This window comes from Carcharhinus amblyrhynchos, chromosome 3, assembly GCF_965287045.1.
Source record: "Carcharhinus amblyrhynchos chromosome 3, sCarAmb.v2.hapA, whole genome shotgun sequence".
Classification (NCBI taxonomy): Eukaryota; Metazoa; Chordata; class Chondrichthyes; order Carcharhiniformes; family Carcharhinidae; genus Carcharhinus; species Carcharhinus amblyrhynchos.
The window spans coordinates 97443207-97454532 of NC_137326.1; the positions used below are offsets into that span (position 1 = coordinate 97443207).

General features: G+C 42.5%; 2 protein-coding genes across 2 annotated transcripts; both read right to left on the reverse strand.

The window, feature by feature from the left end:
• Positions 1 to 895: 895 nt before the first annotated feature.
• Positions 896 to 2878, reverse strand: her13 (hairy-related 13). Its single transcript, XM_080186425.1, has 4 exons — positions 2633 to 2878; positions 2422 to 2508; positions 2235 to 2316; positions 896 to 2094 (listed from the first exon to the last, which is right to left on the reverse strand). The coding sequence occupies exons 1-4, from the start codon at positions 2771 to 2773 to the stop codon at positions 1640 to 1642; spliced, it is 765 nt and encodes a 254-aa protein (XP_080042551.1). The 5' UTR covers positions 2774 to 2878; the 3' UTR covers positions 896 to 1639.
• A 5510-nt stretch (positions 2879 to 8388) lies between these two features.
• On the reverse strand, positions 8389 to 9955 carry her8.2 (hairy-related 8.2). Its single transcript, XM_080186426.1, has 4 exons — positions 9812 to 9955; positions 9606 to 9701; positions 9411 to 9489; positions 8389 to 9159 (listed from the first exon to the last, which is right to left on the reverse strand). Exons 1-4 carry the CDS (start codon positions 9872 to 9874, stop codon positions 8675 to 8677), a joined length of 723 nt encoding a protein of 240 aa, XP_080042552.1. The 5' UTR covers positions 9875 to 9955; the 3' UTR covers positions 8389 to 8674.
• Between the last annotated feature and the right edge of the window lie 1371 nt (positions 9956 to 11326).

Genomic DNA, 11326 nt, shown 5'->3' on the forward strand with positions numbered 1-11326 from the left:
GGGCATGGAACTTGCTGCAATTTAAGACAGGGGCAGCAGGATTAGAGTGTGGCAGACAAAGCAGCAGTGTACTGGAATAATTAAAGTCTAGTGGTAATGAGGGTCAGGGCAACAGATGAGACAGTGGTCAAATCAGGTAATATTACAGAGATGGAGTGATCTTTATGATGGCATGGACATGAGGTATGTAACTCATCTTGGGAGCAAACAGGACACCAAGGTTGCAAACACAAACAGACTGGCATAATCTCAGACTTATGCCAGAGACAGGATAGAGTTGGTTGCTAGGGAATTAACAATGGTGTTAGTTTCCCAATACTTAATCGGGAGAAAATTTTTGCTAATCTAATCTAGTACTCAATGTGACTTTCAGCAGGAATGAAAGAGTTGGACGTAGCAATACTAGAATACCCAGAAATACTGTGCACGTTCCCTGTGTCACCTAAATTATAGTTAATTTAGCAAAATGTTATTACAAATTACTAACAGCAGTGCTTATAGTGATCCTATTATTTCACAATTTAGACTCCGGTGTCTTTTAAATAGACAGTGTTTGGTTTCTGGATAAGCTATTTGAGAAATGCTGGTAAATCTTTCAGAACATAGTTGTTTGATTATAGTCATAACTAGATTGTTTTATTTTGCATATTTAGCAAATACCATTAAACTTGAACCCTTGTTGGGAAAAAAAACCTATTACAGTAAACAGGTGCAGACATGTGCATTTGGCACCTTACAGTGGTTTTAATTTGGTGCTTAGCTTGAGAATCATGGCAAATGAAATCTGTTATTTAATAACAGATCTTGTACACTGTCAAGACTACATAGTTACAGTGGTATAGTTCTACATCGGTGGTAATAGAAACAAAGTGTACATTTACAGGTTAGCAATTAGTCATTCTTAAACAAGTGGTAAAAGTTTATTAAAAATGACAAAACGTAACAAAATTCCACTGTGTGACATACAAATATGCATACAAATAAAGAAACACGCAGGTTAATGTGCTAGCATAACATTTCAAATGTAACTGTGCTTGTAAACACAGGATCAGGTACACGTTTCCTAAAGGCATTCCCCTCGAATTAATAAGAACATTTACATCTAACCTTGCCCCCCGCCCCCCTTGCACAATTCTAATTCAGTCTGTCTTCCTTCACTGAAGGATGAAACTGTGGACCCTGTTACCAATATTCTAGCTCCAAATCAATCCCTTTGAGGGAATATTAAACTAGAAGTAGAATGTTTACATGTTCATTCATGTGTGCACGAGTATATTTCCACTCGAATGTAAAAAAAAGGTTACATGTCGTGCATTATCGAAGCGCTTTGCTTCACTTTGTTACTAAAGAAACCCGAATACCTCTTTACCTGGAATCGCTAAATGCCATTAGAAATGCATGCCAGTATCTAAAATAGCTAAGCTTTAATATAGGATATCGGCCCATTGTTTTGTTCCCAGTGCTATTTTCGTTCAGTTTCTTTAACCGTATCTCCCCTTTAAACATTACTGCATTTGTTATACACTCAATATTGTTCATTGAAGGTAGTGATGACTTGCTACTGGCTCTTAAAAATACGGAAGAACCAATGTCCGATTCAAACTAGGTAGCTTTGTAATTTCTCTTGGGTTCCAGTGAGTTACCACGGCCTCCAGACTGATTTTGAATACATTACAGGGGATGTACTCTCTGTCCTACAGTTATCAACTTTTTCTTGCAAGAGGGGACTCTGTCCCCCGGTCGGAGAATCCGCTTCCTCTAGGTCGGAGCACAGGTCATCGCTGGAAGCAGCAGACACAGGAGACAGTGCTGAGGGGCTGGCCTGGCTGCCACCTCCAGGGGACAACAATAAGTGGCACACATCGTCAGGCCCACGCCACATACCGGGGCCACTTTCAGCCATTAACTCGCCCAGTAAATCCTGAAAGTGGTCTTCGCTCAGGGGCATAGACTCCAAGAGGTGGTTGAGCAACTCGGCGGCCACTGCAGAGTCGATTCCCGGGCAGTTGGAGACGAAAGTGTGGACCTCATGCATGCACTGGATGTAGCCAGCTGCAAACCTCTCATTCGCTTCCTGGTTCAACCTGTCCGTTTCTGCCAAGGAGGAGAAAGGGGGAGGAAAGAGAGACAGAAGAAAAGTCACTTTCCATCGTCACTTGCAGTATAATGGTGGCCTGGATAAGGCTGTGCAGCAGCACTGGGCAGCGAGCAGGGGGATTTCACACTGTACTCACCCACATTTCTGCTGCGGAGTATATTCTGGACACGTTTCACGGTCATCTCCAGCACCTCCGCATTCTCCATTTTCGACTGCAGCTGGGAATATTTAGCACATTTTTAGATTTTTTTTCTACACCAGTGACTGAATTCTGAAGGACTTCTTTTCCCCCCACCCCATCTTGTACTAAGTTAAAAACTCACTTCCGTATCCGCCAGGATCAGCCTCAGTTCTTGCAGGCTTTCGTTGATTCGGGCTCGTCTCTTTTTCTCAATCAGTGGCTTGCGAGTCTGAAATGAAAGATCGGGGAGGGGAGTAGGCAGGGGGTTAGAAGGCTGCAAACTATGACACCAAATGCAATGACAAGAGCCGGCGATTGAATGGTGCCTCTCTCTCTCTCTCGCACCGAATTACCTTCCGATCTTCTTTGACTGTGTAATAGTCCCCTTCATCCCTGGCAGAACCGTGCTTGCTGGGTTTGCACGATGGAGCCATGTTGTTAAAGGCACCAACAAGCTTTTCTCCCCCCACCCCCTCGGGAAAAAAAACCCACATACACACAGAAAAATACCTCCCACCCGAAGCGCGTTTCGATAGCAGCTGTGGGGCGTACAATTCCTCCTTTTTATTCACTCCAGCCTGCCGTTGGCAATCTCTGTATTTATACCCTGTCGTTTGCATTTGAATGAGTGGGGAGCGGAGACGCCTCCAGGCCCATTAGCTTACCCAATAGCACGGCGCTGCTTTGTGTGGAGCTCAACAAGGCTGCGCTCTGCCTGCTGTCAGCCTCTAGCTGGCCACGTGAGCAATGGGACTTTTAAAACTTATTTGTTATGCAATTGCACCCAAACAGAACTGTACATTTTTAAAATAGTACACAAAAAACTACAAATAACGCTGCTGCGCCCTCACGTCCCCAAACCATCAACTATCAATGTCAGGCCAGTTCCACATAAGAAACAAATAGGCTGAATTATGTACTGGATTTTAAAAAGTAGCTCAACTTCAGCCAGGAATTGCTTCTTGTCTTTTTACACTTCAGCACAGAAGTGTCGGGTAGAGAAAGCACCCCCACATATTAAACAGATACAAGCACGCTTGGTACCAGAAGAAAGGACCATGACCAAATAGTAGGTGATGCCATAACTTAATCATTAATGTTGATATCTGAGGGCAAATGTTAACTTTTTTAAAATATAAGAGCTCAATATGAAATGCTAAAAGATGTTTATTTTTGTCCTGTCCTACAGGGGGATAAAATTCTGGGTATTTAGGTGAAATGTAATATGATGCTGACAGTTAGCAGCTGCAGCCTTCTCGCCAGAATGAATCAAGAACATTAGTCCATCCCTAAAGAGCAAGCGACAGGTGTTAGCCCTTGCTTCATTTGTTTTCGCCTTTTACTGCTGGTAGCGTGTATCTGTTATATTTATTATATCCAAAGTACATCCATCCAACCCTTCCCTTGCACTGGGTTTCTGCAAAAAGTGAGGTTGCTAGATACACAATCAGCATAAGTCATTTATCCTCTATTTTGAAAATTACACTCTTGTCAGAACAATTATGTAAATCGCTCCCTTTTAACTAGCAGTTATCCCGTTTTATTAGAATAGTAAACACACACAATATTGTCCAGCATTCCCACTCTAAAGAAAACGCCTGAAAAGGAGAAAAACGTGTTTTGCATGCTTTAGAAATAGCCTCAAAGGTGACTGTTTGCAGTTTGTATGGGAATGTTTTACCGGAATACAATAGGAATGTCTTTGCATTCGCTCAGAGTCTGCTGCTCGTTTATTTTGTGCTTCCACCATGCAGCCTCTTTAATATTGTAGTGAAATCCTCTGGAACCAAGGGGGGTAGCATATCAACTAGGAATGGTTTAGCCCTATTTTAATGTATACACTATATATGTATACATATAAAAAACACACACTGAGCTGAATGCTCTCAGCCATGTGACCTCTTGCCGATTTGAGTTCATGTTCACTTTACATATGTGGTGTCGCGGTGAAAGACCTTGCATTGTTGGTGACATGTGTGCGCTTCTTAAACATTTCTGGTATCCATAGAGAGGAAGGGGCAGCATAAAAAGGTGGTGCACAGACAATCATGGTATCTGTTTTGAAACGCTTAAAGATACGATAAATTAATATTAGTACACCACCCGTCCCCAGATCGGCCAATGTGACTAAAATCTTGGGGTAGTTTCTATTGAGTCCCACTTTCTGAGATCTAACAAGTTGTGTACTGTTCAAAACAAAAGCATCTCTTCGATAGGTTGTAAAACGCCTCGAGTGGTAATTAGTTTTATGGACTTTTCAGTCGATGATTCGAGAAGTTGGTGATGAGATGAAATAAATTCCGCAACGGGCATGAAGGTTACAATTCAGAGTTTTAATTTTGGGCGAAAAAAAAGCTTTGGCTGCTCGCCATGAACGTAATTGGTCTCAATCATTATGCAACCTGGTCAGCGAATCTTGCAGCTGTCGTTGGAAGTCTTTTGTTTCGGTCTAACAGGCGTCCCCGATTCTGGCTTTCAATATATTTCATCAGTATTCAAGAATGGTTGGCTCGAGAAATAATTCTGATAATAGAGGGGACTGTGTGCCTCCCACCAAATAAGTTACGGGGGCTGCCTGCGAAGCTGCATCTGCGAGGCTGCGCTCCTTTTCTGTTTTCAGATATTGGTTGGTGGAGATGGCAGTGGGATCATAACAGGGCGATTCGCTAAGATTGGCCCATTTATATGTCTCATCTATGTTAGTGTCAGTTCCTTCCGGGAATGATCTGAATGTTTAAATTATGGTGATACAGTATTTGGGGAAGAGTTGTAATGTGGCACTTACTGTGGACTGGGATTAGAATCTAATGATGGAGAAGGAAGCGGCACGCACACAAGTGCAGGAATATTTCAACAACCTATTAGTTAAAAGCGAAGTCCCCGAAACATTAGGATAGAGAAGGAACCTTTTACCCCGTTGTGTTGCTGCCTGTTGGACGGATTCTAGTGTTTTAGTAGACTAAGTCACAGTGACGAGAGAGATTATGGTATTTGGGTTGAGGGAAATTTTTCTGTCCTTGCCGACAATGCACAATGTATAAGGAAAGCCAGCCGACATAACGGGAAGGGCGAGGCAAGGCCAAGACCATTCATTCCACCCCCAACTTTTTATCATTCAATCCAGGTCTTGTATAGAATCATTATAGTGAAACAAAAGCCCTGAGAGATTTAGCCCACCTCCTTAGAATTTGTTCTCATTCTCCTCATATCAAGGGATGTTACATAACTGTTCAAGAAAATAAAATTACGCAGGACATTTGAGGGGAAATTCGGTTGAGATGGCAATGGGATTAATACGGGTTGATTCGCCTCGATTATGTGCTGGAACCACCGAAGTGTTTCTTAAAGTGCTAAATGTATTCTCAGTAAGATCAACCACGTTCAGTGAAAGGGTCTGACTTATATGTACGCTACGTGATTTCAAACTTCCATTCAGGAGAACGATATCATCACAGAACACATGTCAGCCAATATATTTTACACTTTGGTTTCATGGACTATAACCAGGTCTTTCTTTGCTGCAGTATTATTAAAAACCCGAAATGAACACCCTTATCTCGTCAGTGCCTGGTTCTCTTAATAACGTCGGTCATTTATTTTTGCGCTCTGCTTCAGGAATAAACTTGTTGCATGTCCTTTTATTTCAGAGATTGGAATCACAATCGGCTTTCTAAAACAAACTTTAACTAAAAGTTAATCTAATTTCTTGGAATTGCAAACATATAATACGTTTCAGCATTTTCATTTTAAAGGGCAGGTCTGAAATGCAATTTTAGAAGTCTTTCCAGACATCAAACGTGATTACAATTTGTAGGGGAATATTTCACTGGAGTACACTAAGAATGGGCGGCACGGTGACACGGTGGTTAGTACTGCTGCCTCACAGCACCAGGGACCCGGGTTTGATTCCCGGCTTCGGTCACTGTCTGTGTGGAGTTTGCACGTTTTCCCCGTGTCTGCGTGGGTTTCCTCTCTGGATGCTCCGGTTTCCTCCCACAGACTGAAAGGCGCGCTGATTAGGTGCATTGACCCAAATAGGCGCCGGAGTGTGGCGAGTAGGGGAATTTCACAGTAATTTCATTGCAACAAGTAAGCCTGACTTATGACTAACAAATAAACTTTAACTTTACTTTTTAAACGTGGGACATTACTTGCTTTTATAGCTCAACCACTGTAAGCTTACTTAATGTAAGCCTACTTGTGACGAATGAATCAACTTTATGTTTTGACGTTCACTTACACTTTGCTATCCGCTCACTCCATATTTCCTTTTAATATTGTACTGCAAATGTGATTATATTCCACGGTGTTACTCCTGACAGGTGGTCTGTTGGAATCTATGTGTAGTATTAACAAAAACATTTATTATTGTGTCTGACTTGGTATTTTTAATCAGCTAAATATTTCCCATAGTAATCAATTCTTCAATGTGGAGGTTTAATGCACCGATGTAGAAATCTCATAGGATCCAAACAAATGTTAGACAAATCTCCTTTTGATCCTGGCGTGTATGGAGGTTATGGGGAAGCCTCTTTTTTATTGCTAATTCACAATTTGGCTGTAGTGGTACGCAAGACTTCTATTCCAGAAATATTCAGCAGGTCCAGCAGCATGGCTGGAGACGGAAACGTCCCCTCTTGTTCAGGTCGTCCATTCCAGCGTTTCAACATCCACTCGATTTTACTTGTTCCATTCCTTGTTCTATTCTGCACGGCCAGGTGATGAATCACGTGTTAATAAGATTTCTAAATTGGTTCTCAGTATAATTTCTTTGAACTTGTTCATTTTGGTGTTTAGTGGCGCGCTGCACTCTTGGTGAAAATAAAGATAAGTAAATAATAAGTAAAACCCAGAGTTTGAAAAATACATTTAAGTCTTTAAGCTCCAATTTGTTTTCAAACAAAAGACCAAGCGCTAATGCATCTAAGAAAGTTTCATTTCTACATATTTTTCATTATTGTGCAATCTGAATGCTTAAATATCCTTACGAGTCACGTTTGTAGTTGCATTTCGACCAGAAAACACGGTACCACTTTCATCAAATTTGCCATTCCCACATTAACCCGCTGTTCCCATTGCTTTTTCCGCTTGAATGTGTTTAGACTTTGTAAGATTGTAGAAGGCTACACAGTGCCAAGCGGTTTCTGCCACTGGCCGCTATTGACGCACTTGGCACAGGGCAGGATGGGCACTCTGAAAATTAGTGGGAAAATGTTTTGTTTTAGCCAATGATGGAGGGGATGGGGGGGTGGGGCGTTGTTATACTTCCGAGCCTGATACACAAAGGAGGGTTACTGAAATGGTAGGCAAAACGGGACTTGTAATCTTCACTACATTCACAAATAAGTTGTTTTTTTGTCCTGCTTGTTTGCCGCCTTAAGGCCGTGGGAAACTTCCCTCCCAAGTTTCCATGTTAAAAGCGACAGCTTTCACCCTCCAAAGATCACAGCAAAACAAAGCATTTACACGACGATTGGAGAATCGTCTGAAGTCTCTATTAGCACTTGTGTGATGTTTGTTTATGAGCAGCACCGCCGTTGTCTTTTTCCGCATTTTACCATTCACTGAATGCCTCGCTGCTTGAACTCAGTTGTTTTGGCGCCTCTCTCGTTTTTATGAACGGAATGAGGCCAAATGTGTCAAAATACTCCTCGCTATTATGAAACTTTTTAAAAACACAGCGCCTTTGAAGTCTAGCTTGATTGGGTTTACAGTTAGATTCAAATAGCCAGTTAGATCTATTTGAAAACTGGTGTTGCAGATTCAAACAATCTTGTTCCTTTTTGACCTGAAAAATTTATAAACTCAGCTATTTTGAAACTTCTGTAAATATTTCTAAGTGCTACAAAATTAGATTACATTTTCTAACTTGTATATTGTTACTTTTAAATGGTCAGCCGCCATGAGGATATAGAGGGAGCGTTGTTGTTGTAAAACTAAAGGGTGGGTTTCCTGCAATTTATGAGATTCAGTTACTGTTCACCTCGGCATCAGCAGAGGGCAAAGTGTTTTTTTAAGGCAGGTAAAGGGTTAGTTAGCTCTGGATTTCGAACTGATGGAAAGGAGGGACCGATAAAGTTTTAACACCTGTTACAGAATGAGACACAAACTCTTTTCAAAGTTTATTAATAAGTCGTTAATTGCAATATAAACACAACATAGGGAAAAGTAAAAAGCCCACAAGCAACTCACTATCAAATAAATTAGATGTATTTCATTGAATACAACATTGTAAACGCCTTCTACAATACAGGCTACGGATAAGCACCCTTCAGCGTGAAGTACCCTGATTTTAGCACACATAAGGGGCACGATTTGCCCGCAAGTGTTTCGAGAAGCATATCTATGAGATACATAAGGACAGTCTAAATATTTAGAGAGGTCATACAGTCCCTTCACCAGGGTCTCCACACGTCTGAGGATGCAACCGATGGATGGTGCATTAAGGACAAGTCTTCTTGGAGCTGTTGGGTGGGAGAGCTGGAAGGTTGCTGAAGGTTCGCGGTAGGAATTGGAAATTGTTCCATGCTTTTCCCGCACGCTTTAAATCCAGGACTGGAGATCTGGTCTGGAGACGAGCGAGCGAATGAATCCACGGCTGCCGAGGAAGCGGCGTTGGCCGAAGGCTGGAGATTCCCCTGGGTCAGCGCCGAGAGTTGTGCCTGAGCAGGTTGGAGGTTAACTGTCGGTGTCTTCAGCCTGACCTGACGGGAATCTTCGCTGGATCGAGGCAATGACTTGAGTAAGTGATTCAACAAACGTGCCCCGACGGTTTTGTCCATCCAGTCGCAGGTTAAGAGCAGGTTGTGAACTTCATGCATACACTGGATGTAGCCGGCGCTGTATCTCTGCTGAGCCTCCAGTCCAATTTTCGTATCGGCTAAAATAAGACAAGGAACAGTGATAAGCAACAGATCAACGAACTCAACACTTTCCACTCCCCAAGTGTACGGCTGCTCCAAACTCAACAGCACGAAGTTATGAAACCCACCCCCTCCACTTTGTATTTATTGTATTTATATGTTATATTTATCTATATTTAACACTTTCTACCCATCTTCATTAAACTTTGGGTTGTGATATTTACTCCCAAATATTAGCTAAAGTAACAGATATTTAAGTAAAACTCACCAATCATCCTGCTGTTTTGAACATTCTGAAGGTGTTTTACTGTCATCTCCAGGATGTCTGCTTTTTCAAGTTTTGATTGCTGTAATGTAATGAAGAGGATGTTGTTATATACTCCCTCCTCTCAGCTTAAATACATGCCAGCTGCAATGCGTATTGTTAAGGCAGAGCGAGTAAGAGAGCAAATCCGACACTTACATCCAAGCGAAAGGCACCCACGACTGTTTCTTTCAGTTGATCGAGGCAGTTGTTGATCCGTTCTCGCCTTTTTCTCTCGATGAGAGGTTTTCTTAACTGCGGGACAGAAGGAAGTGGGATAAGCAAATGCCAAAGGCCAGATCTCAGTAAATCCCATTTTCCAGCTCCCCAGAAGCAAACTCGGTTGACAGCGCGACTTTTCTTACCTTCCGTTCCTCTTTGGCGTTGGAGAGTTTTTCCACGTTGTTGGTAAAGGTTGTGGCAGTCATTTTTTTTATATATGTTCCACCGACCTGCAAGTCTGGGAGGAAGATTTGCCGCAAGATGCTAAGCGAGTTTCAGAATGTCTGAAGCTGTGATGTCTTCTCGCTCTCTGCTGAACTCCTATTTATATCCACGAATTAGCATGTGAATGCGTGAGTTCCTGCGCTCAGCCACTTTCCCACACTTGGGGTCGCGGCCAGAGGCGAGTGTCCATCAATCAACAGTGACAGCTCACTGCTCACACTCAATGGCCAGCCTGCCCGCCCAAAGAGCGACAGATGGTTAAGGCCAGGAATCTCTTCCAGCCCAATCTTATCTCTCCTTCAGCACTCGGAGCAGTTCGCATGACTCTTCAAATCACCTCTCCCCGCATTCCCATGGATTTGGCTTGCAGTGAGAAACGAGACGGTGTTACTCCTGTTACACCTGGGAACCCCGGCCCCTTTCACTCCAATGAATGGTGTCAATTTTGTAGCTGCAAAAACATGAAATGTATCCGCCCTTTCCATTGACAGCTGTTGGTTTGAGTTCTTATTTATGCTTGTATCGCTTTCCTGGTTGCATTGTCAGAGCTTTCTCTCTGTTCATTATGGAAGGGAGTACAGTGACCTGGTATCCTCTGCACTTTCTTGAACGTTACTGTATCATGCTTTTGAAGCAGTTTATGTACTTACTTTTAACAATGCAGAAAACCAACCACCTCCATTTTATAAATATGAATGCATTTCCTATTGTCAGAGCGGCACTTCAGAGTCAGCGCTTCAGTGGAATTGAGAATTACTCATTTGGTTCTAAAGTGCGATCTATTCTAAAGATGTCATAAAAAAACACACTTCCATATTTAGAATGCGCTACAAATTGCATTAACCCGATGAAATGTTGTCAGTAGCTTATAGGAGGACCGTTTGTAATGGACTCACATACCATGCCAACTGCGTGCTTAGAAGTGGATATGAATGCTGTTTTAGAATGCAGTATTTTGCTGGTGCATACTTGTAGGTGGTCAGCGCTCCGGTTAAAGGACAGGCTGCATTGTGCGTCGGTTAGTTTGCGTGGCTGCTTCTTGTGTGCAACGGCCTGCACTGAGAGGTCGTGCTCTCCCCATTACTCCCCCGCCCTTGCAAACCTTTCATCCCTGGATCTGCGATTCTCACAACAAGTTAGTTAAACCAAGGCGGGGGGCGGGGGGTGGGGGGGAACAAGACGTAAGGCAAAACGCCATGCAAATCCCAATTGGAGAATCATTTCGCTGACAAAACACCCACGTCTAATTCTGATATGGTTTTGAATTAATTTGTAATTTTGATGAGCGCTGGAAAGTATTTTCAGGTTATGTGTCCGAGTGGAGGAATGACGCTCAAACTGCAATGTTCTGTGTTTGTGTGTTGTATTTTGACAGTCTGTCGTTACAACGACTGGCTGTAGTATTTCTGTGGAGGTGGTTTAATTTGCGTTCA

Excerpts from the sequence above, each read along its gene's own strand:
- her13 (XM_080186425.1), bottom strand. The coding sequence starts at position 2,773 with ATGTGGGTTTTTTTTCCCGAGGGGGTGGGGGGAGAAAAGCTTGTTGGT. Across the intron at positions 2,317-2,421 it reads TGATCCTGGCGGATACGGAA|CTGCAGTCGAAAATGGAGAA; the intron begins GTGAGTTTTTAA and ends AAATATTCCCAG. Across the intron at positions 2,095-2,234 it reads ACTCCGCAGCAGAAATGTGG|AAACGGACAGGTTGAACCAG; the intron begins GTGAGTACAGTG and ends CCTCCTTGGCAG.
- her8.2 (XM_080186426.1), bottom strand. The coding sequence starts at position 9,874 with ATGACTGCCACAACCTTTACCAACAACGTGGAAAAACTCTCCAACGCC. Across the intron at positions 9,490-9,605 it reads TGGGTGCCTTTCGCTTGGAT|CAATCAAAACTTGAAAAAGC; the intron begins GTAAGTGTCGGA and ends ATTACATTACAG. Across the intron at positions 9,160-9,410 it reads TCAAAACAGCAGGATGATTG|CCGATACGAAAATTGGACTG; the intron begins GTGAGTTTTACT and ends GTCTTATTTTAG.